The following is a 22,598-nucleotide window of genomic DNA, read 5'->3' on the forward strand; positions in this document are numbered from 1 at the left end:
AAAATATGAGAAAATTTGAAAGAACTGAGATTTAGTTTGGTGCTTTGGAAAAAAAAAGACATGCTGGAGATGTTGCTATTCTATTCTGCTCTGTTTTTATCATTATTTTTGTATTGTGATAGCACCTAGGACCCCTGGGCATAGACTGGGACCCCATTGTGCTAGGTGCTGTACAAACACAGAACCAAAAGACGATTCTTGCCACCACACCCCCCCCCCCACCACCACCACCTGAGAGAGGACCATCTAATAAAACAAGAGACAGCAGCTTGAGACAAAGCCAGATGGGGGAAACAATGAGACAATATTGGTCGGAATGATAGGCAGTGGTCTTAGCATGCCAGCTGCCTAACTACTGCCAGTTATAAGACATCTATCTAGAAAGCATCTAAAACAGTGTGTGCGCCAGGGGGTGAGGCTGTAGGATAGGGATGCTTTTAAACGTAGGTGCTGCACCCCCTGGCCTGAAGTGATTTCCATCATACACAGGGTTTACAGTTTGGTTCAATGGCTCTCAGCCCCCTCCTCCTCCCCCCCCCCCACTTTACACATTATTCCAGCACCCCTGCTTTTAAACAAGGCGGGGTGCTGATAGGATCTGGCCCCCTGTGGTATTTCTCATCTGAATATTCTGTGGCTTGGATGCATATTATTACTGAGAGTCCCCTTTTGCTAGAGGAACAGGAGGACTTGTGGCACCTTAGAGAGGAACCAATTTATTTGAGCACCAGCTTTCCTGAGCTACAGCTCACTTCATGGGATGCACCCGGGGCCTCCTTTTCTTTGTGCGGACACAGACTAACAGGGCTGCTCCGCTGACACCTTTTCGCTGGATAACCTCGGCCCAACCCTGCAGGCTGGGGCCAGGGGATAGGAATGGGTCAGGTCGGAGCAGCCGCCCGCCACCTCCAGCCTCACTGCGAGCAGGAGACCAGCGCAGCGAGCCAGTCCGCGGAAGGACCGCCACAAAACAGCCTTGCCCGGGCTCAGAGCCCGCACCCGCGGTGCCCCGGTGTCTTTTGGCTCCGCCGGCAAATCGCTGCTCTGCGCGGTGCGCCCCGGCAGGGCGGCTCTGCGGCGGGCAGGGCGCCGCGGCCAGTGGGCGCCCCCGCGGGGCCGCAGCCCGGCGCTGGGCGCCCGCGGGCAGGAGCGCGGAGCAGCCCGGGGGGCGCGGGCGCGGCCGCAGCCGGTCCGGGAGCCCGGGAGTCCCCGCCCCCTCCCGTGGCCATGGCAACGGGCCGTACACACGGGCCGGCGGCATGATCTGGGGGTGGGAGCTGACCGGTGAGCGGAGCTGCGCCCAGCCCGGGCACCTCCCGGGGGGGGGGGCCTCCCCCATCCGCCTCCGGCCCGGGCACCTCCCGGGGTGGGGGGCTCCCCCATCCGCCTCCGGCCCGGGCGGCTCCCCCATCCGCCTCCGGCCCGGGCACCTCCCGGGGGGGGGACCCCCCCATCCGCCTCCGGCCCGGGCACCTCCCGGGGTGGGGGGCTCCCCCATCCGCCTCCGGCCCGGGCACCTCCCGGGGTGGGGGGCTCCCCCATCCGCCTCCGGCCCGGGCACCTCCCGGGGTGGGGGACCCCCCCATCCGCCTCCGGCCCGGGCACCTCCCGGGGTGGGGGGCTCCCCCATCCGCCTCCGGCCCGGGCACCTCCCGGGGGGGGGCCTCCCCCATCCGCCTCCGGCCCGGGCACCTCCCGGGGTGGGGGGGTCCCCTACCCCCGCCAGCCTCCGGCCCGGGCACCTCGGGGGGGGAGGAAGGGGCTTCCCCACCCGCACCGAGCCCAGGCACCTGCGGGGGGGGGGTCCCTCGCCCATGTCCGGCCAGGGGCCCCCCCCCGGGGGGCTCTCCAGGCGATGCTGAGCAGAGCCACCGCCTGTGGCTAAATCACACCCCACGCGGGGGAGGGGGGCGCCAGGTCGCCACGTGCTTGTTCTAACTCCATCCCCTTCTTCTTTCCTGCATCTGTAGCGGTGCAGAAGCGAAACTCGTTTGGATCATGTCAAGCCAGGAAAATGTTCCCCTTTCACCATGCCCCAGACAGACTCGGGAACCAGCTGGTCCCCATCCTTGGGGACCCCTATCGTGGGCCCGGGACTTACCACACTGAAGAGGTGAGTCTTCTGCAGTAGAGCTCCCATCCCAAGGTAGTAGGATGAAGAGCCAGTTTGTGTCGCCAACCAAGATTGAGTCTCACCTGGCCTGGGGTATTTAATGTATTCAATGAGACAGTCCCCGCCTTGGAAAACTGTCTTTAGAGAGGTTTCAGAGTAACAGCCGTGTTAGGCTGTATTCACAAAAAGAAAAGGAGTACTTGGGGCACCTTAGAGACTAACCAATTTATTTGAGCATGAGCTTTCGTGAGCTACAGCTCACTTCATCGGATGCATACCGTGGATACTGCAGCAGACTTTATATACACACAGAGATCATGAGACAATACCTCCTCCCACCCCACTGTCCTGCTGGTAATAGCTTATCTAAAGTGATCATCAAGTTGGTCACTTTGGATGGGCTATTACCAGCAGGAGAGTGAGTTTGTGTGTGTGTGGGGGGGTGGAGGGTGAGAAAACCTGGATTTGTGCTGGAAATGGCCCAACTTGATGATCACTTTAGATAAGCTATTACCAGCAGGACAGTGGGGTGGGAGGAGGTATTGTCTCATGATCTCTGTGTGTATATAAAGTCTGCTGCAGTATCCATGGTATGCATCCGATGAAGTGAGCTGTAGCTCACGAAAGCTCATGCTCAAATAAATTGGTTAGTCTCTAAGGGGCCACAAGTACTCTTTTTCTTTTTGTCTTTAGAGACAAGGGGAATTTTTTTCAAGAGCACATAAACGGGGTAGACTCCTGAGTCCCATTTTGAATTGTACCCAATAGAAACAAAAGAAGGCATTATTATCCCTCATTTTCCAGCTGAGGCAGAGAGAGAATTAAGTGACTTTCCCTGAATCATACACAGAGGCTGTGACACAGCCAGGAATTGAATCCACATCTGATTCCCTGGCTCCTGCTTTAATCACAAGACCATCCCACCTGTGACAGTGACAATTGAAAAAAGGCCTTTTCTTGAGTTAAGAGACTTTAACAACAGGTTGGTCTCTAGCTGCTCAAATGCATTAAACCATAAACTGACGTGAATGACATCGTAACTGGCACTAAACATGCTTCTGCTTTTTACATACAGAGGAGTAGCATGATATATGCCTTGACTCATAAACCAGAGAGCCTCAAAGGTTATGTACTGGGAGCAAGAACATCCCTACGTTTCCCACCAGACTGCAAGGTAAGGAAAGCACACTCTACTGTGCGTCAAGGCTGCTGCGTGTTCCTGTGGGTGGTTAAAAAAATAAATGCACTGTAATTCCATCACAAGTGCTTGTGATATGTATGCCAAATTTCCATTCACTTTGCTGGCTACTGCAGATATTTGATGACAGAATTAAGCAGGTAGGGCCAGATTTTCCAAAGTATCCCTCCATCCATTTAAGCACCTAAATAAGTGGCCCAAATTTCAGAATCACTGAACATGCCTGGTGCACATTGGGTGCTGAGCTCTTTGGCAATTCTGATCTCTGGTTCACACAAACCTAAAAGGAGTCTTACTCTGAATTTTTTGGGGGGAAAAATACTTTTTCATTTACTAGTCACAGCTCTATAAAAATAAGATAGTTCTACAAGGATTGCTAGTTTAGAAATTTATTCACTCTGGGTGAAATTCACCCTTGTGCTGAAGGCTAGCTCAATGCACCACTTAAATTCCACCTAAGAAACAGAAATTAAGCAATGGATGGATCTTATGCTGATCCTCTGCCCAGTGCTGAATTTCTCCCTCAGTTGCATATATATATATATATATATATATATTTCATTAGAGATTACTCTGATATGCTGAAGCGTGAGGAAAGTATTCAACTATCCCCTCTACGGCTGATAAAGTAACCAAATACAAGGAATCCTTCTGTCACCTTCATTGCATGAACTTCTTAACCTGCTGAAGTAGCTCTTTGTTCTTACCTTCCTCAGCCAAGAGGATGTTTATCAGAAATAGATGTTGTTTATGAATTATAGATGGTGTCTAGATACAATGATGATGGGCACTTCAGAAATAGATTGAATCAGTTAAAGGGACAAACACAGACCAAACTTTGGAGGCTCGGTAATTGCAGGTTTCCACAGAAATACCCTACATACCTGCAGATCCCTTCATTGCTCCCAGAAGATAATAATTTTAGGAGTGATAGGGCACATACCGATATAAGATTAGTAGGAAAGTTTCATAGACGCCACCAAGAAAACTGCCCAGCTTTAAGGTTTGTGCTTTTCGGCCAAAGCATCTCTAGCAATCCAAAAACAGAACAGAATTACAGACTTCCTAAAATATATGGGTCCTGTCCTGTCCTGATTCTTATTTACACTCCAACCACTTTACACTGCTTTGGCAGCGTGCGTACATTTACATTTGCAAGCACTTTAAGGCCCCTTGACATGGTGAGAGCAGCTAGACTGTAAATGAGCATCAGGCCCCCAGTGCTAACTTCTTTTCTTTTCTTTTCTTTTTTAATCTGCTGCCTGATAAATAGACCGTCACCCCTGGTCCTGGAACACACCAATCAGCATGGGTCAAAGACCGGAAGTTCCAGCCTGCCTACGCCCCATTTTCTGTCAAGTCATCACGATTTCCGCAGAAGGCTCTGGATAGAGAGTTTTTCCCTGGGTACTATAAATCTGTTTCTCACTCCTTTAGCAGCAAGGTAAAAGCCAGCCTAGGCATTAAGGGATAGGATTGCAAAGGCACAAATGGGAGGTAGGCAACTGCGTGCCCTAACTGCCCTGTGTTGTGTACCTTGAAAATCTCACCTGGAGTGTATAAAGACACCCTACACCCCGAGGTTCCAATGTTGCCAAGACAGGGTAAATTTCAGCCAGATTTATCGATAGAAGCAAATGGCTCCAAAAAAAGCACAAAATCGATCTTCAGATGGGAATCTACCACACATGCCACATTGTGATCACTTAAGATGTCACTAACACAAGTGGAGGATGAGGTCCAAAATCCTGCTTTCATAAAATAGAATGTAAATTTCAATTTAACCACAGCACAAAACCAGGAAATCTTTTGGCACAATTCAGTGAAACGGAATCTCCACTCAAGATAAGCTCAGGGCTCCAATAGCAAGGGCGCTAAACATGTTAGCGTTAAAGCCCATTGATTGAGCATGACAGAGGAAATTGCACAGCATCAGTGCTGCCCTACATCGGGCTCCAGTTAGGGTCTTAAGCTCTTCATTTTCATGAACATTAAAAAACTGCCCCATATTCACCAACAGACTGGAAAAAAATAGCAAGGTTATGGTGATCTCCAAAAAATACTTCTGGAAACAGAAACATTATGCAACAGAAAAAGATTAAAGTTAAAGCTACTATTGCATAGATATATTTTAGTGGACAAAGTCAGCTTTTGTGGTTTGTAGTCACAATCTGTAGTGTAACAGTCTGATTTCTGTTGTTTTGATTATTTAGATCATAGTAAGACAAGAAATATTCACAGCAAAAAAGAGAGACTATGTTGTCTGTTTTACAGATCTCCTTTTCACATAGCATGTTTAGAAGCATGCCTTTAGAAATCAGCATCCATGAACCTCTCTCCACTATGAATTTGTTGCAGGGATCTCATTTTTTTTCAATCTTTTGATATGTTTGCAGCATACCCTGAGTCTGAAGGACTGGATCAAATACAGAGAGGAGAGATGTAACCAGAGACTGCCCCAATAGCAGTGCCTAATCGATTTCATAAATGATCTGGAAAAAGGGAGAAACAGTGAGGTGGCAAAATTTGCAGATGATACAAAACTACTCAAGATAGTTAAGTCCCGGGCAGACTGCAAAGAGCTACAAAGGGATCTCTCAAAACTGGGTGACTGGGCATCAAAGTGGCAGATGAAATTCAATGTTGATAAATGCAAAGTCATGCACATTGGAAAACATAATCCTAACTATACATATAACATGATGGGGTCTACATTAGCTGTTACCACTCAAGAAAGAGATCTTGGAGTCATTGTGGAGAGTTCTCTGAAAACATCCACTCCATGTGCAGCAGCAGTCAAAACAGTGAACAGAATGTTGGGAATCATTAAGAAAGGGATACAGAAAATATCCTACTGCCTCCATATAAATCCATAGGACGCCCACATCTTGAATACTGTGTGCATCTCAAAAATGATATATTGGAATTGGAAAAGGTTCCAAAAAAGGCAACAAAAATCATTAGGGGTATGGAACGGCTTCTGTATGAGGAGAGATTAATAAGACTGGGACTTTTCAGCTTGGAAAAGAGACGACTAAGGGGGGATATGATAGGGGTCTATAATATCATGATTGGTGTGGAGAAAGTAAATAAGGAAGTGTTATTGACTCCTCATAACAGAAGAACTAGGGGTCATCAAATTAATAGGCAGAAGGTTTAAAAAAACAAAAAGGAAGTATTTTTTCCACACAACACACAGTCAACCTGTGGAACTCGTTGCCAGAGGATGTTGTTAAGGCCGAGACTATAACAAGGTTCAAAAAAGAACTAGATAAATTAATGGAGGATAGATCCATCAATGACTATTAGCCAGGATGGGCAGGGATGGTGCCCCTAGCCTCTGTTTGCCAGAAGCTGGGAGTGGACGACAGGGGATGGATCACTTGATGATTACCTGCTCTGTTCATTCCCTCTAAAGCACCTGGCATTGGCCACTGTCAGAAGACAGGATACCGAGCTAGATGGATCTTTGGTCTGACCTAGTATGGCCGTTTTTATGTGATGACTACTCAAGATTTAGAATCCCAGTGTGATGAACCAAAGACCATATCATGCACATCTCCTCGTGGATCAACGTGGCACTTCTAAATCAGCAGAGTATAAACTCCTTGTCTAAATCAGTTGCAGAAATTAGATCTATTTTGTGTTCATCTTCCTTTAGACCTGGAACTTATGAAGCAGACAAGCTGCCACACAAGAAAATCACCTGGCCAATGAAGTTTGGGTCTCCAGATTGGTCTTTAGTACCAGTGCTAGAGAGGAGGACTCTAAGAACAGAGGTATGGAATTTATGTAAAGGTATCCACATAGTTATTGTTTACTTTTGAGATGGGACTTGGTTGATCAAGGCATCAGACAAAGGAAACCGTACAGTTACCCAGAGGGACTAATGTCATTCTCCCCGTGCAGCATGCTGTACATAGAGAAAGAGAGGAAAATTACTAGAAATCCAAGAGGCTTAGAAGCAATGGGAAAGAAACATGACTGTTAATGAAGTTATGGTTGGGCATGCAGGGACTAATTTATGAAGAATGGGTCTGGAGAGAGGGCTGAAACAGTAAACTGTAAGTTATCTAGGACAGGACAGTTCCAGTCTAAGGATATAAAGAACCTCAGGAAATATGCTAGGGCAATGTCTCATGTTTCCCTCTAATGCTAATCCACATAGAGGCTAATACTGCTAACAGCTAATGAGAGTTAGTCCTGTAACTCAAGCGATAGAGATTCAGAGTTCAAACCGCACTCCCGACTCACTCTGGAGCTTCTTAAACTTGCCTATTTCTTTCAGCGCTGTTTTACAATGTGCTCTACTTTTAAAAGCTGTTACATCCATCCATATTTATTTCTGTTTTAGCTGATTACAGATAAAGAATTCAGGAAACATCGGAATCGATTGGCCTACTTGAGCTTATACTACAGCTGAATAGTTCTACCCATCAGAGTGTATCTTTTCCTTTCCAATTCTGTTTTTAGCTGCACCAAGAATCGGGGTGTAAAACTAGTTCTCCTATGCTACTCGGACTCCAAAATCAGGCTGCTTCATAGAGAACTGACCAGTGTTTCCATTAGGGCTTAATTGGTGTCATTTCACTTTTTTTTTAAAAAAAACACGTCAGGTTTGGAACATGCTCCAGTGTCAAAGTGTATGTGGCCAGTGTGTGTGGGGGCGAAGTTTAATAAAAGTCTGACTTTTGGTGCTAGTGGGTTTGATTCTCTACTGCGCTGGGTCTTGCACTGTGATTGACAGTAGTGCAAGGTGGGTTTAAAAGGCTAGCAAATCAGAATGTGCAGGAATAAGCAAAGTAGTGGAGGATTAGGCCCAGTGGCTAAACTTGGCATGGCTAACAGTGTTGGTGCTGCATTTCCAGCCAGCAGCAGGTGCTTATGTTCACCTCATAAGCCTGAGGATCCTCGTCACGTAGATTGAAATCCATAGGAGTTAGGCCCCTAAATGCCGTTTAGGTTCTGGCCCATACCATTTGTTGCTCTTTCACAGAGATTGTGATGGAAGACAGATGCTGCCAGAAGGTCATCAGCTGTGGATCTAGAAAGTCTGCTTAGTGTTAATAAAAAATAGAAGGGGTTGGGGTTTTTTTTATTCTAGCAACGTCCTGCTTATTGGAGGACCCTAGAAAAGCAAGCTGCCCCAGGGCATATCTACAATACAAGCTGGAATTCATGACCTGGAGGTGTTTGGGGGAGGGGGAGGAAGAGTTAGGAAGGGGTTGAAGACGCACATGCTTATCCATTTCCTGTGTTCTTTCTTCCCACTCCCTTGCATGCTTGCAAGTCTCTCAAAGAATAGATGGATTTTGAAACTAGTAACTCCACCACTGGAATGATCCTCCAACGCGGATACCCCCTTCTAGCCATAAGCCCTCCTGCGCCTTCCCCAAATGCAATTAATAAAATCTAGCGAAAAAAATAGAAACAAAAACCCAGTCCCGAGCTGAGCTTTTACCCCAAACAGGGAAAAGTGCCAGAAATTCCATAGAGTCCATTGGAGACTTTGTTATTGATCCTGATTTTACAGGGAAGGTGCTCAGATGCTACAATGAGGGACAGCAGCATAAAACCCAACGATGGATAGATAATTTCCATGCCAAGCCTGTATTACCTTCTGAAACCATTATAATACAAGAGTAATCCCTTGTCACGCTAAAGGTGGCAGGTTATAGCTCTGAACGCAGAGGCTTTAGTGGCAGTTGCTGATATTTCTTAAGCAACATATTATCAGTCCTCATAGTAACTGTGCTTCCTCTTATTACACACCCTCAGAAATGCGTAGTTTTTCTTGACGGCATAATTTCTCTAAATTCATGCTAGGATATCAGGGGCAAGGAGGTAATGTTTTTGCATGGTGTGGGAAGTCCCATTATGCCAGTCACTATATCGTTTTCATACATTCATTCAGAAGCCACGGACCTCAGTACATTTTCGTTTGTGCAACAGCTGCAGTACAATATTCATGGGATTGCTACTCTTCAGTAAAGTTACAGGAATTCACCTGGAAATTTTGTGCACAGGTCACATTACTGAGAGCCTTCACTGTCATAGGGGAATAACTCAGCTAGTGAACGTACCAAGTCAGCTACATAAAATCTTTCAGGTATTCTCTCAATGGAGAAAGCTTTCCAGAGAGTTAGATGTATTTATTTCAATGTGTTAGATTTCTTTGGGACTTGTGGAATTAAAATTACACACTCTTTTAGCTTTAATCTTTCCTCAGAACCCTAGGGATTGATGACATTATTATTATTATTTAATATTTACCTCACTCAAAGGCCCCTTGCCAGGCAGAGCCCCATTATTTTAGGCACATAAACACTGGCATCTCACCTGGACCAAGATGGTGAAGCGATACTTGTCCTCGGGGGGGGGAGTCCCTAGAACATGTTCAAAGTCCAGGTCGATCCCATCAAACCCATACTGATGGAGGTACCCAATGACAGAGTTGATGAAAGTTTTGCTGACAGTGGCTGTGGCCACCACGGTAGTGAACCTGGGAAGAACGGATTTCTTAGTTAGACTGGAAAACCATCCTCACTTTGACTCCCAACCCTACTATTCATCAGCAGCAACTCCTCTGTCTATTTTCCTGGTCACCCCTTTTGTAAATGCAGCTCCCTGCCTTCCCAGCCCAAGTCAGCCTCCCTTTCATTGTCTCTGCCATCATTTTCATCTGTCATCAGAGTTGCACATGGTTCACAAGTGTCTCTTTCACCATGGTCATCACCTTTAAAGTTCCCTTTGTGCAGAGGGCCAGCCTGAGCCCATTTAGGCCCCCAAAAAGAGGGCTTATTTGGTGCTGGCCCTCTGGACAGGGGTAGATTTCATCTTTGGAACATGTTAAGTGCCACATGAAGACTCTTTTATTCATCACTATCCTAATCTTCATCCCCCTAGACTCTCCTCATCACCATAGCCATCCTCCTCTTCCTCCATCACCTATCTTTTCGCTATCATTATCCCCATCAACGCCACCCGCTCCGGCTCTGCTCTTGACCATGGGACCATCAACAGCCATCACCAACGTGTCACCAGAATGTTCATTTCCATCCCTAGCCATCACACACAACTCAGGGAACTCGCGTCTGGGTCCCAACGTTCCATCCTCCAATGGCTAGCACGGTGACCATTTTCTTGTTGCTGTGGGAGAGAGTAGGAAAAACAATGAAATATATTTAGAGAGAGCAAGGCATCTGTTTGTTTTTTTAAAAATCAAGCTTTTCCTTCTAGAAGGGCAGATCCTCAGCTGGTGTAAATCACCGTCACTCCATTACAGCCAATGGAACGATGTCAGTTCACACCAGCTGAGGAGCTGGCCCAGAGATTTAGGAACTATGAGTTACTGACCATTGAACCATGGGCCGAGGACATTATTGTTCCATTCGTACGGAGCGATCTCATTGTTGCTCTTGGTGGCAAAGGCATAAGTTACATAGGTACAGAAGCATAGGTCCACATTTGCTGGTTTATATGTGGCAGTTCTATAAATCAGAGTAATAAAATAAATAATAATAAATTGACCACCGATAGAAACATCACATAAGATGTAACAGACAAATATCATCAAAAAACAGTCTGATACATTGTCCCCACGTAGCCAGAAAGGTGGTATCAAGCCATCATTTTCCTCCCGCTCCACTTCTTCTGCTAAAGTAGGTATCAACTGGTGATTTGGTCCCTCCCCTTTTGCCTACCAGTGGAGAGGGATATACAGCTGGTCCATGAATTGCAGAACTTGTATGGGATGTGTGGGCCCCAAAGCAACGGTACCCCTATTGGCCTCTTGCTTTGCTTGTGCTGAACATGTGTAACTGAACAAGTTATATAAGAAAAAGAGTTGAAGGTTTTGTATAGAGGGGTGATCAATACCGTATCACCATAATGCACAAGATACGAAGAACTAATGCAAGTTCAACAAGGTAAACAATTACGTTGAGATTACATATGGCCCAATCGCTACAGCCACTGGACTCTCCCTTACCTGCTCTATCAACCACTCCTCCTTGGCACAGACACCATGCCAGCACTGTGAAAATGCTCTTATCTGAAAGGCCCAGGGTGCCTCTTGTGTGTTTGAACTTGCTTTAGAAAAAGATTGAAGAATTCACTGGAGAAGAGCTAGCCAGCCATTGAGAGTCAAGGTAGTGTGCTAAACAGCCGCTCAGATTTTCTTCCAAGCTAACAACACTACAGAGCCCTGAAGAAATATCTACAGAAGCAAGGCTGGAATTTGCATTGTATCAGTAATATTCATGAACCTAATGTATTCTTCTCCATTCTCCCCATAGGCTATTATTCCTGACTGACAGGACACAGCACCAACCGTCCAGCAGCATTGTTCTCACCTATCGCTCATCCCAGCATTAGCCCCTTATCTCCCCACACTAGGCTTAGTTGTGTCCTTCAGGTGAGGAAGGAACCAATTGTTTTTCAGAATAATTGTTTCTCATTCAAATCAGCTGGCTTTACAGCTGCATAAAGATGACTCATGCTCTTTGGGCTTGAGAACTTGATCTCCCAACACCTGTTCACCTGGGAAGTGAAAGTCGGACATGAGCAATGGCCCATCTAGTCCAATATCCTGTCCCCAACAATGGCCAGTACAGCAGGTGTTTCAGAGGAAGGTGCAAGACACCCTGCAATAGGCACTGATGAAATCATAAAATAGCTCGTCTTTGTGATGTTGGAAGGAAAACTGAAGGGAATTCATATGGTGCCGCAAACACAAAGCAAAACACTATCATGAATAAGGCAATACTTTCTTGCTTTTGGTTGCATTTATTTATAAAGGAAGGGACTCCAAGAGTGCTTACTATAGGAATACTACAGCATTTTGAGACACATTACATCGCGGTTCCAAAGCAAAACATGGACAGCATATTTTATGTAATCCCAAGATTCAGAATCAACACAGTACTGAAATGGAATAGCCAGACTATGTGATCTGCTGAAAGCCTGGATCTGAACTCTTTCTGGAACATGGTCCCACCTCTGGATATTCCAAATTTCTGGACTGTTGATAGTTTTGGTTTGACCCACTACAGAGATATGGGCTAGATCTAAATGTAGAATTTCACCAGAGTTTGGAGGTTTGGGGACAAAGGGGTTTGGAGCTAGGTCTCTCTTGGTATATTTTATACATAATTAGAATTCTCTCTGGTGTTTTGTGAGAGGGTTCATACATATACTATGACAGCATATGGAATGGGTCTGAAGGACCAGACTGAATGCAGTAACTTCTGCTCCACAGCCAGAATGTCAGCTTGGCCCTTGCATCATGGTACACTGTGGCAGCTTTGTCAGCACAAGATTTATTTACAGGTGTTTGAATCCAAAAAAAGCAGATTAGGAAAAACAGAGTTTAGTCGTTTCTGCAACTATGGCCTGATCCAATAGAAAAACTCCCCTTGACTTCAGTAGATATTGGATCAGGTCCCTGGACAATAAATATGATGTTTCCCTCCCTGCTATGCTCCTTTCTTGTCCAACGATTTGGCTCTCAGTTTCCAAGGAGAACCTTCAGCTTCCCTACAAGAGGGTTGGCTCCTGCACCACAGAAAGAGCCAGTGAAATCATCCATGCCAAGAGCCCAAACCATGGCTCCTCCGTAGCGCTTCTCCTTCAGGAACTGGGTCTGCAGAAAAAGAACAGACAGCTATGTGCAACGTCCACTGCTATTTAAAACTGGCATGTAGTAATGTGCCTTAGGGAACAATACTGAATTGGGAGGGGGGTGGCTCAGATGAGGTCTTTTGTATCTCTAACTTTGCCTCCATTGACACCAGGTAACCAGAAATTGTTTCAGAGGAAGCACAGCATCTGCTAGGCAATAAAGTGGCCCACACAAATACACTTACAGTACAGCGTGCAGCGCAGCACCATATGTGCCCAGTGCAGCAAGAATGTGCCAAGCAGACTTCAGTGAAACATATGTAGGATCATCCTTGTGTGGTGGAGCCACTTGGGATTGCTAAGAACAGGTGAAACGTACTCAAAGCTCCTGTTATTTCCAGTTGTGCCTGTCTAACCAATCACAGTGCAGGCCTTGAAATAAATTCCTTTCTCTGGAGAGGTTTCTATAGTATTTTAGTGCGATTTCAATTATATAAACTTTAGGAAGAAACGTAATGTCTCCACTTGAGCTCTGAGTCTTCTTCCTCATGAGCCCTACCACTCCATTCCTAACAAGGTCTGCTCAGAGGGCTACATCCCAAGCTGGTGTAGGTTGGCATCATTCCACTGACTTTCTAGGGGGCCACACTGATTTACATCGTCTGAGGATTTGGCCCCGTGCCCCTGCCCGGAAGTTGGCATTGTCTCATCCACTAAGGGACACTTATATGTTCCTGTTTCCAAGGCTTTCTAATGAGGATCTTGTGAAAATGACAAGAACCCACCTTGATCTCAAAGCTCCTCACATTGTCATATCCGACCCACTCTCTGTCTTTGAAGGCATATGGGACCTTCTGCGCTTCAATCCAGCTGGTGGTGGCTCCTTTTAAGAACGTGCAAACCTGTGTAAATGAAAGTCAGTAACGGCCAGTGAGCCAGATTCACTACATATGAGGACACATTCTAAGTTTAAACAGAAAGTTTGGGGGGGAAGAGATGACTTAAGCAATCTATAGTCCTGTCCATTACAACAAATGTTTGTCACATACAAGAAAAGTATAAACAAATAAAAAAGCAAGTTTGCTCTAGAAATCTTGTATGGAGGAAGAATGGTACAGTGGTTAGCACACTGGCTTGGGACCCAGGTTCAAATCCCTGCTCCACCACAGACTCCCCGGTGTGACCTCAGGCAAATCTCTCTGTGCCTCAGTTTCCAATCTATAAAACAGGCATAATCTCCCTGCCCTGCCTCACAGGGTGGTCAGGAGGACAAATACATTAAAGATAGGTGCTCAGACACTACAGTAATAGGGGGCCATGGAAGAACCAGCGATAGATATAACTTGCTTGAAATGCTTACCTCAAAGTAAGCCAAGATGCCAGATTCACGGGTATACACCCCAGGAGACCCACCCCCGGAGGCTGGAGCACCAACCCCAGTATTCGTAGTAGAAAGCTTGAAAGTTCGTCCATACGTTGGGAATCCCATAATGAGTTTCTCAGCTGGAGCACCATTATCCTGCCAGTATTTCATAGCATATTCCTGTAGGAAGAAAACCCTTCACAGTAACATGACTTTCACCCCAGACAAATACCAAACCCTGGGCCTGATCCATTGAAGTTGGTGGAAAGATTCCTATTGACTTCAATGGTCCTTGGATCTAGCCCTGTATTGTTATTTGTTTTCTTACACAGTTGTAGAAAGGAACTTTGTCATAGTCATCCGAGCCCTTGTGCAAGGGGCTGTTGTGTCCCGTGACAGACGCCCAACTTCCATGGAAGTCGTAGGTCATCACATTGATAAAATCAAGACTCCTAAATACAAACAAAACAAATGCCACAGTAAGGAATCCATTTCCTAAAAGACTAAGACCTCTTCACTCTGAAGGGCTTAAGAACACCAGACTAAAGAAGTACAAGACAAGCTAGATTGTGTTAAAGATGGTAAGTCCTTCAGGATCATCCTTAGATATTGGATAACAACATTTGATGTAGAGAGCGATCTAAACTGAAACCTTTTCTCCAAGCTCCCAAACTTTGGTGGTTTGGATAAAATTGGACTAGGATCCGAATTAACCCTGGGATTGATTTCATTGGATTATTCTTTAATGTGGATAGAAAAGAAGAGCAAGACAGACAAACTTTCAGGATTATTACCTAACGACATCTACTGGGACTACATCCAAAGTCAAGCCAACAGACCCTACAATGCACAGACTTTTCCTTATGTTCTCGCTAGCCATCTTGCAGAAATCATTTTGACTTACCTCCCCAGTGCAGCAACTTCATATCCAGCATCCATGGTGTCTTTACTGGAAGACACAGCTGCTGAAACCAATAGCCTTGCACGTCCTGTTCTTTGTCCTTCTTCAACAAAAGCTGCTACCATTTCCTGCAAGTATAAAACAAAGAGCAACGGTCAGTCTTGTTCACTTGAGATAAAGAACAATCTAATGGGAATTAGGCCTTTTTTAAAATTTGCAAACGTCTGCAAATAATTTGAATACCCCTAATGTTGTCTGTGATCACCCTTTATCTCATGTCAAAATAAGCACTTTTCAGGCACAACTAACAAGTTACAGGATTACACGTCAGCAATTAACTAAAACATTTCAATGACTTTGATGAGCTTTGGATCAGGCTATCGACTGTACTCCTGTACCTGAACTAAAATGGTGAAGCGATGCTTGTCCTCTGGAGGGCTTCCCCTGGAACCAGGATATTCCCAGTCGAGATCTAGCCCATCAAACTTATACTTGCGGAGAAAATCAGTCACTGAATTGATGAATGTTTTACGATTAGCAGGCGAGGAAACCATGGCAGTAAATCTGGAAGAAATCATTTTTGTCTGACGATTGCATTATTAGCCCCACCCGCCTTTGGTCCTCCAGTCTTTCCAGATGGCCAGATTCTGAGCTGGTGTAAATCAAGGTAGCGCCACTGATTTCAATGGTGTTATGTTGTTTTCCGCCAGCTGAGGACCTGGCCCATAGTTTCCATCATACCATCTATTATCTCAACAGCCTTATCTCTCTGCTGATGTCTAATGCTTTTCATTATTGTTTTTGTAATCAGATTTCTCTTCTCTAAACCTTTTCCCTTCATCTCTTCCCCCTCCACATCGTTGCAACATTACCTCCTCTTTTCATCATCTAACCATCAATTACTAACAAAACAGAGGTCTAAGCATAAGGCTCGATCATGTGCTGAGCCCCCAGACCCCAGTCCAGCAAAGCCCAGCTTTAAGTCCAGGAGTAGTCCCCGTGAAGTCAATTGCACTGCTCACATACTTAAAGTTATGCACATGCTTAGGTGCTTTGCTGGATAGGGGCTCAGCACCTTGTAGGATTTATCCCATAGCACATGATCCAAAGCCTGCTGAAGTTAACGAGAGTCTGTCTATTGAATTCAATAGGCTTTAGATATATCCAGGCTTGGAAGGATTCAGTTTTAAATCAGAAAAATGTCAGTACACAAAGTACGCTCATACCTTAAATACTGCATGCAGATCTGGTCACCCCATCTCAAAAGAGATGCATTAGAATTGGAAAAGGTACAGAGAAGGGAAACAAAACTGATTTGGGGTATGGAACAGCATCCATACAAGGAGAGATTAAAAAGACGGGGACTGTTCATCTTAGAAAAGAGAAGACTTAGGGGGATATAGAGGTCTATAAAATCGTGAATGATTTGGAGAAAGTGAATAGGGAAGTGTTATTTACCCCTTAATATGGCACAAGAACTAGGGATCATCCATGGAAATTAATAGACAGCAGCTTTAAATTAACATAAGGAAGCACTTCTTCGCACAACGCACAGTCAACCTGCGGAACGCATTGCCAGGAGATGTTGTGAAGGCTATAAATATATCTGGGTTCAAAAAAGAATTAGATACGTTCATGAAAGATAGGTCCATCAACAGCTATTAGCCAAGATGGTCAGGGATGCAATCCCATGCTCTGTATGTCCCTAAATCTCTGACTGCCAGAAGCTGGGACTGGACAGCAAGGGATGGATCATTCAATAATTGCCTTGTTCTGTTCATTCTTCTGAAACATTTGGCACTGGTCACAGGCGGAAGACAGGATACTGGGCTAGGCAGACCACTGGTCTGACCCAGTATGGCCATTCTTATGTTCTTATGATTTCACCATACACACACAAACTGATAAAAAAATGTTTCCAGCAATAATAATAAAAATTTACAGATAGACCAAGTAAGAAAAATGCTGCCCGACAACTTCTTAGAGTCAAAATCCAGTGCTTTAGACTTCTGAATTAGGTTTCTTACAAATGTACTAGCCAATGAATAGTCCAAACAGGTATGACTTGTTGATATAAGGACATGTGATGTTGACAATTTGTATTTTAAGAGTTAATAAAGCTTTAACATTTTGAATCTCAGCATTTACAGTCATTAAATAATTGTTTGACATCCCCCCATAATTTCATGCAACTCTAAAAATTTAAATTTAAAAATTCTTAGAAATAAACATTAATGTTATCCATCAAAATTATTTTTAAAAATATATCAAATTTGGCCAAGTCCAAATATATCCCATTATCTAGACTCTGGAATAATAATTATTATTATTTGTGTTGCAGTATCACCTAGAGGCTCAAAACTGGTGCTCCATTGTACTGGGCACTGTATAAACACATAGTAAAAGTCAGTCATTGCCCCAAAGAGTTTACAATCCAAATAGACAAGACAAAACCAGGGTGTTAAGGGAAACCGAGGCACAGAGAAGGAAGTGACTTGCCCAAGATCACATAGCAAGTTAGAGGCGGAGCTGGGAATAGAACCCAAATCTGAGTCCCAGCCCAATGTTCTGTCCAGCCAATCAGCCTTCCTCTTCATGCAGTAAGAAATCATATGCTCTTATGGATAAAGCACTGGATTGGGACTCAGAAGAGCTGGGGTTCTATTCCTGACTCTACCATTGTTCTGTTGTGTGACCTTAAGCAAGTCACTTCATGGTTCTGTGTCTCAGTTTCCCCATCTGTACAATGGGAATAATGATACTGACCTCCTTTGTAAAACGTTTTGACATTTTCCGATGAGCTAAGCATTATTATTATTGTTGTTATTACTACTGTAACCCATGTCCTCTATCCCACATTGTGCGTTATACTTTCTCATTTTGATTGCCACTGTCTTCATTAACAGTCAATACAACTGTTAAAGGAATATAGGACCCTCTTCCTTGCCGTCACCAACACCATCTTAAAAAATGAAGGGAAAAGTTCTTACTTTTGAGTACCAAAGTTTCCACCTCCAACAGCCAGGAGCGTGACAAGTTTCTTATTTCTAGAAAGCAGGAAAAAGTATTGGGGGGGGGGGGGAATTAAGTCAATAAAGATGATTATTTATTTATTTTTTAAATCTATTGTCAGCTTTTAAACAATCTTCTCTATTCACACCTCCTTAGTGGAGTTATTCCAAGTTTACACCCCTCTGACTGAGGTCAGAACCTTGCCCATTATCCTTTGCTCATGACACTGAAGTCTACTGGCATAAAACTGATTCAACACCGATACATCTAGAGATGGGTTCGAACAAAGGCCAGAAACTCAAAAAGCCCCTCCTAAATTTCTGAGGAATTGAAGTTTGGATCTGAATATCATAATAAGGGCCTTTCTGGAACTCCTGATTTGAACACCTCTTTGGTGTTGGTGAGGGTTGCAATGCAAACCCAGTTCTAAATTTTGCAGAGCAAACCTCTCTCTGTTTACTTGACAGGTTTCAGAGTAACAGCCGTGTTAGTCTGTATTCGCAAAAAGAAAAGGAGTACTTGTGGCACCTTAGAGACTAACTGTTTCTTCATGGTATGATGAGGCAACCAGAATAATCTAAACCTGCCTTAAGCAGAATTTTAAACAACAATTATCAAGTGAACTGTAAAGAAAACAACCCATTTACTTCCTGTTTTGCTACTTGTTGATGAACAAAGACCAAAACTCTTGGAAAAGGTTTACATTTTGATTGGTTTTGTTTGTTTTTTCTTGGTTGTTGGGGCCCTGATTGTTCTTTTTATTCAGACCTTGTCTATCCTAGGAAACTCTGTGCACAGCCGGTGAACTAGCAGGGTTATAACATGAAAGATACCAGGGAAGACTTATTTTTTAATTGGTAGGGGCAATTATTTGTACTTAGACTGTATAAAACTCTGGATTTGGTTTGTTTTTACTAATAGCTGCTTTAATTAAATGCTCTTTTTAAGAAAAGGATTTTGCAAACACATTTCCCAATCCACATTTCTGAGACACTCAAAAGTCCTTCAACTAAAAACTAAGGGAAAATATGATTTTGACATCCTGGTTATTTCTAAGAATAAAAAACAAGCAGGAAAAAAAACCTGAAACACAAGGAAGCAAAAAGGGGCACAAAACCCCATGTTATTCATTTATAGGTCACCTTTAAATGAACTAGTTTTTAAAATCCTCTACACATTAGACGTTACTTACTTCTCTTTTAGGGCATTGAACTGCCTGTAGAGGGTTTCATCATTCCATTCCACAGTGGTGATCTTATGGTTATTCATCCCAGCAAAAGCATAGATCAAGTGGGTACACAGGAGGGGGTCCACATTTTCTGGAGTGTACTTGGCCGGTCCTGTCCTGTACTGAGACCAGTTAGTAAAGTAGCACACAAGTTTGTAGGCAGAGCCTGGTTAAAAAAAAAAGAACAAACAGTGGCACCGGTGTGTTAGTAATACGTCATAGGTGGGATAAATCTAGGAATCTCATGGGCTGACGGCCACCCCAAACATGGCATGGCTACACAATCAACTGGTTAGAATTTGTGAGCCATGATCTCATCTGTATATACTGTATTAACGACTGATGTCTCAGGGCTGTAAACTTTAAATCCCTATGTGGGGGGCAGACTTTTTAAAGATATTTAAGTGCCTAGTAAGATTTTCAAAAGCTCCAAAGCACCCAGCTCCCAGGAAGTCAGACACCTCTCTACATCTTTAGGCACTGGCTTAAATACCTTTAAAAATCTGGCCCAACATTCCTTGGCTACTAAGCACCAAACTATAAATGGAGTCAGTACTCCAGATTCCCATCAGTGCTTCTGCATGGTTCTCTTGCTTCCCAGTTCACGGCAGACAATGTAGTGGAAAGGACACACATGTTTCATCCTCATAGACAATATGACATCTGGAACTTTATCTATTACAGGTGTGTGTGGCTGGCAATATAGACAAATGACATCATTTTCACATTAGATCGGGGTGCTGGAACAATTTTTATAGTGGGGGTGCTGATGATGGAAACCATGGAAGCCATGTATTTGGGTTGTTATTACTATTTCAAGCCAGGGGTATGGCAACACCCCCAGCACCAGCACCCTTGTTTTAGATCATATATAATTCAATAAAGGGCCTCATGTGAGTCCAACAAGTAAAACATACACCAGTTGCCCTAATGACAGGTTTCAGAGTAGCAGCCGTGTTAGTCGGTATCCGCAAAAAGAAAAGGAGGACTTGTGGCACCTTACAGACTAACAAATTTATTTGAGCATAAGCTTTCGTGAGCTACAGCTCACTTCATCGGATGCATTCAAAGTTGCCCTAAGTTATACATATGTTCGTTCCATGTGGAAACACCAGGTTAGTATAAAGCTTCCCCTCCCCTTGTCAAGACTATGTAACACTTTCTCATCCTTTGCCAGTCCTAAAGTCCATATTCAGCGCCTGATTTTACTCTCGCACTGGTGTAAATCAGGAGTAGCTCCTTCGAAGGCAATGGAGTTGCACCATTGGGAGAGGATTATCATGTCATCAGTCTTCACTTAGGCAAAATTCTCATGAACTTCAGTGACAGATTTGCCTGTAATAGGAATGGGTGAAAACTGAACAGGGACTTGGGGATTTGACCCATTGTCTCTATTTATATTATCGGCCCCCAGACACCTAAACAGGGAACAAGACATTCTTACCCAGGTGCAGCTGCACAAGAATGGCCAAGCCTGCAAACCAAATGAAAATGCATTAGAAAATAAGTCAGTCTGGTACTTTGTACTTTTGGCACCCATTCACTTAGGGTGAAATTCATTCCTGCGCAGAGGGGCCAGCACCATTTAAACCCCCATTCGCGCCCTCAAAGTGCTGCATAGGCCTTCTGCATGTGGGTGAATCTTACCCATTAGGCATAAGGTAGCCAAAATCCATTAGAGCAAAGTCTTTGCTGAAACATTCCCATGTAGGATGCTGCTGTTTCATAGATTTTGAAGGCCAGAAGGGGCCATTAGAAAATCTAGTCTGACCTCCTGCATAACACGTTAGAAAGGCAACAGATTTGTTTGAGTCTCATCCACAGCTTTCAATTCCTGGGTAAGGATTCCCCAACTGTAATGGTTAAAGTGTCACTGGGAAGGGATCAGATTTACTCACCAGCCCATAGCAGCATCTTCCCCACCTCAGCTTCAGATTTTGGCTTCAGGAATTACCTATAAATGGGAAGGGGGAAAAAAAAAAAAAAGACTTGTATAGGAAACATGGGACCAACAGTGGAAGTTGCAGGGTAGACAGGGGTCCAGGCAGCTGCCCATGTTTGATGCAACTCTTCTCAATACTGTATAAGTCTAGGTGACCCAGCAGCTGAAATTCCAGTGATCCCCAGTACAACTGCTCCCAATGTTGTCCCCTCTGTTGGAGCTGAACTGGACATAACAATGAAGTAAAATTTTAGAATGTGGTCCTAGTGCGGATAGGACTGAAACAGGGAAGAACAAATATTAGTGCTCTGCTAACAATAGTTTAAAAACACATGGGAATAACTGCAGCAGCTATGCACACATAAAAGCAAGCGTATAACGTGCGATTATAAGACACATACTTTCTCAATGCACTTGGCAAAAAATCTTTTTAAAACCAAACCTATAAAATAAATCATGCATTTTAAGTTACCTTTCCAGAGTCTCCTGTATCCCCAACTTAGACCTGTTGCCACAACTTACAATTCAACTCACAAAACAAAGCTAAAATTAAATGAACCCCTCCTTGATATGACCTGCATACAACCACTGACCTGGCAAATCCCTGCAGCATAACCCAGGGTAGCTACCTGCTTCTTTCTGTTGCCTGCCTCTGCCTATTATATATACAGGAAGGATATCCACTCCCATACAAATATACATACTGAGCTCGCATTTGTTAACTCCCCACTTCCTGCATTTTTCCCTCATAAACCCCATGATCAGACCAATGTTTTCAGGAAATAACCATAACAGAATTGCGCCATAAAAAGGCAGCTGGTAAAACTTGTTCTAAAGAAGTCACCAGCTTAGGTAAGAGCAGCAGTTCCAATTAATTTTACCCCATTTACCAGGCCAGTCAGTGGCCCACTCACTCCTCCACCACTTTTACATTGCATAGTTCAGCATAGAGCGCTCGCCAGGCATCACAGAGTGTGGTGCAATGTACCATGGTGCCATTATTTTGCACTTTTATCCATGCATTAATTACTATTATTAAATATTACCATAACAATTAAAGGCTTAACTGATTGTGCTGGGCGTATAGCAAGAGAGAGTCTCTGCCCTAGAAACCACTGTATAAACAGACAAGACAGAGAAAGAGAGGCAGAATGGAAATGTATGTCTTGCCACTTGCTCTCATCCCTTGTTGGTTAAGTGCCCCAGTTACTAATTTTCTG

The 22,598-nt window shown here is 44.2% G+C and overlaps 2 protein-coding genes across 3 annotated transcripts; one reads left to right on the forward strand and one right to left on the reverse strand.

The window, feature by feature from the left end:
- The first annotated feature begins 1,181 nt into the window (after nt 1–1,181).
- Nucleotides 1,182–8,006, forward strand: CIMAP3 (ciliary microtubule associated protein 3). The gene is made up of 6 exons (XM_084611491.1): nt 1,182–1,284; nt 1,971–2,113; nt 3,189–3,287; nt 4,585–4,718; nt 6,973–7,090; nt 7,666–8,006. Exons 1-6 carry the CDS (start codon nt 1,260–1,262, stop codon nt 7,732–7,734), a joined length of 588 nt encoding a protein of 195 aa, XP_084467617.1. The 5' UTR covers nt 1,182–1,259; the 3' UTR covers nt 7,735–8,006.
- A 3,603-nt stretch (nt 8,007–11,609) lies between these two features.
- Nucleotides 11,610–22,025, reverse strand: LOC311511155 (acidic mammalian chitinase-like). Of its 2 annotated transcripts, XM_084611541.1 has the most exons (11): nt 21,972–22,025; nt 21,335–21,390; nt 20,881–20,910; nt 19,401–19,602; nt 18,187–18,243; nt 15,595–15,760; nt 15,200–15,324; nt 14,624–14,747; nt 14,293–14,475; nt 13,718–13,834; nt 11,610–12,954 (listed from the first exon to the last, which is right to left on the reverse strand). In XM_084611541.1, exons 2-11 carry the CDS (start codon nt 21,348–21,350, stop codon nt 12,820–12,822), a joined length of 1,155 nt encoding a protein of 384 aa, XP_084467667.1. In that variant the 5' UTR covers nt 21,351–21,390; nt 21,972–22,025; the 3' UTR covers nt 11,610–12,819. The 2 variants fall into 2 exon arrangements, with proteins under 2 accessions (XP_084467667.1, XP_084467668.1); XM_084611542.1 differs by lacking the exon at nt 18,187–18,243.
- Between the last annotated feature and the right edge of the window lie 573 nt (nt 22,026–22,598).

Source organism: Lepidochelys olivacea (genome assembly GCF_965140295.1).
Source record: "Lepidochelys olivacea isolate rLepOli2 genome assembly, chromosome: 21".
NCBI lineage: Eukaryota > Metazoa > Chordata > Testudines > Cheloniidae > Lepidochelys > Lepidochelys olivacea.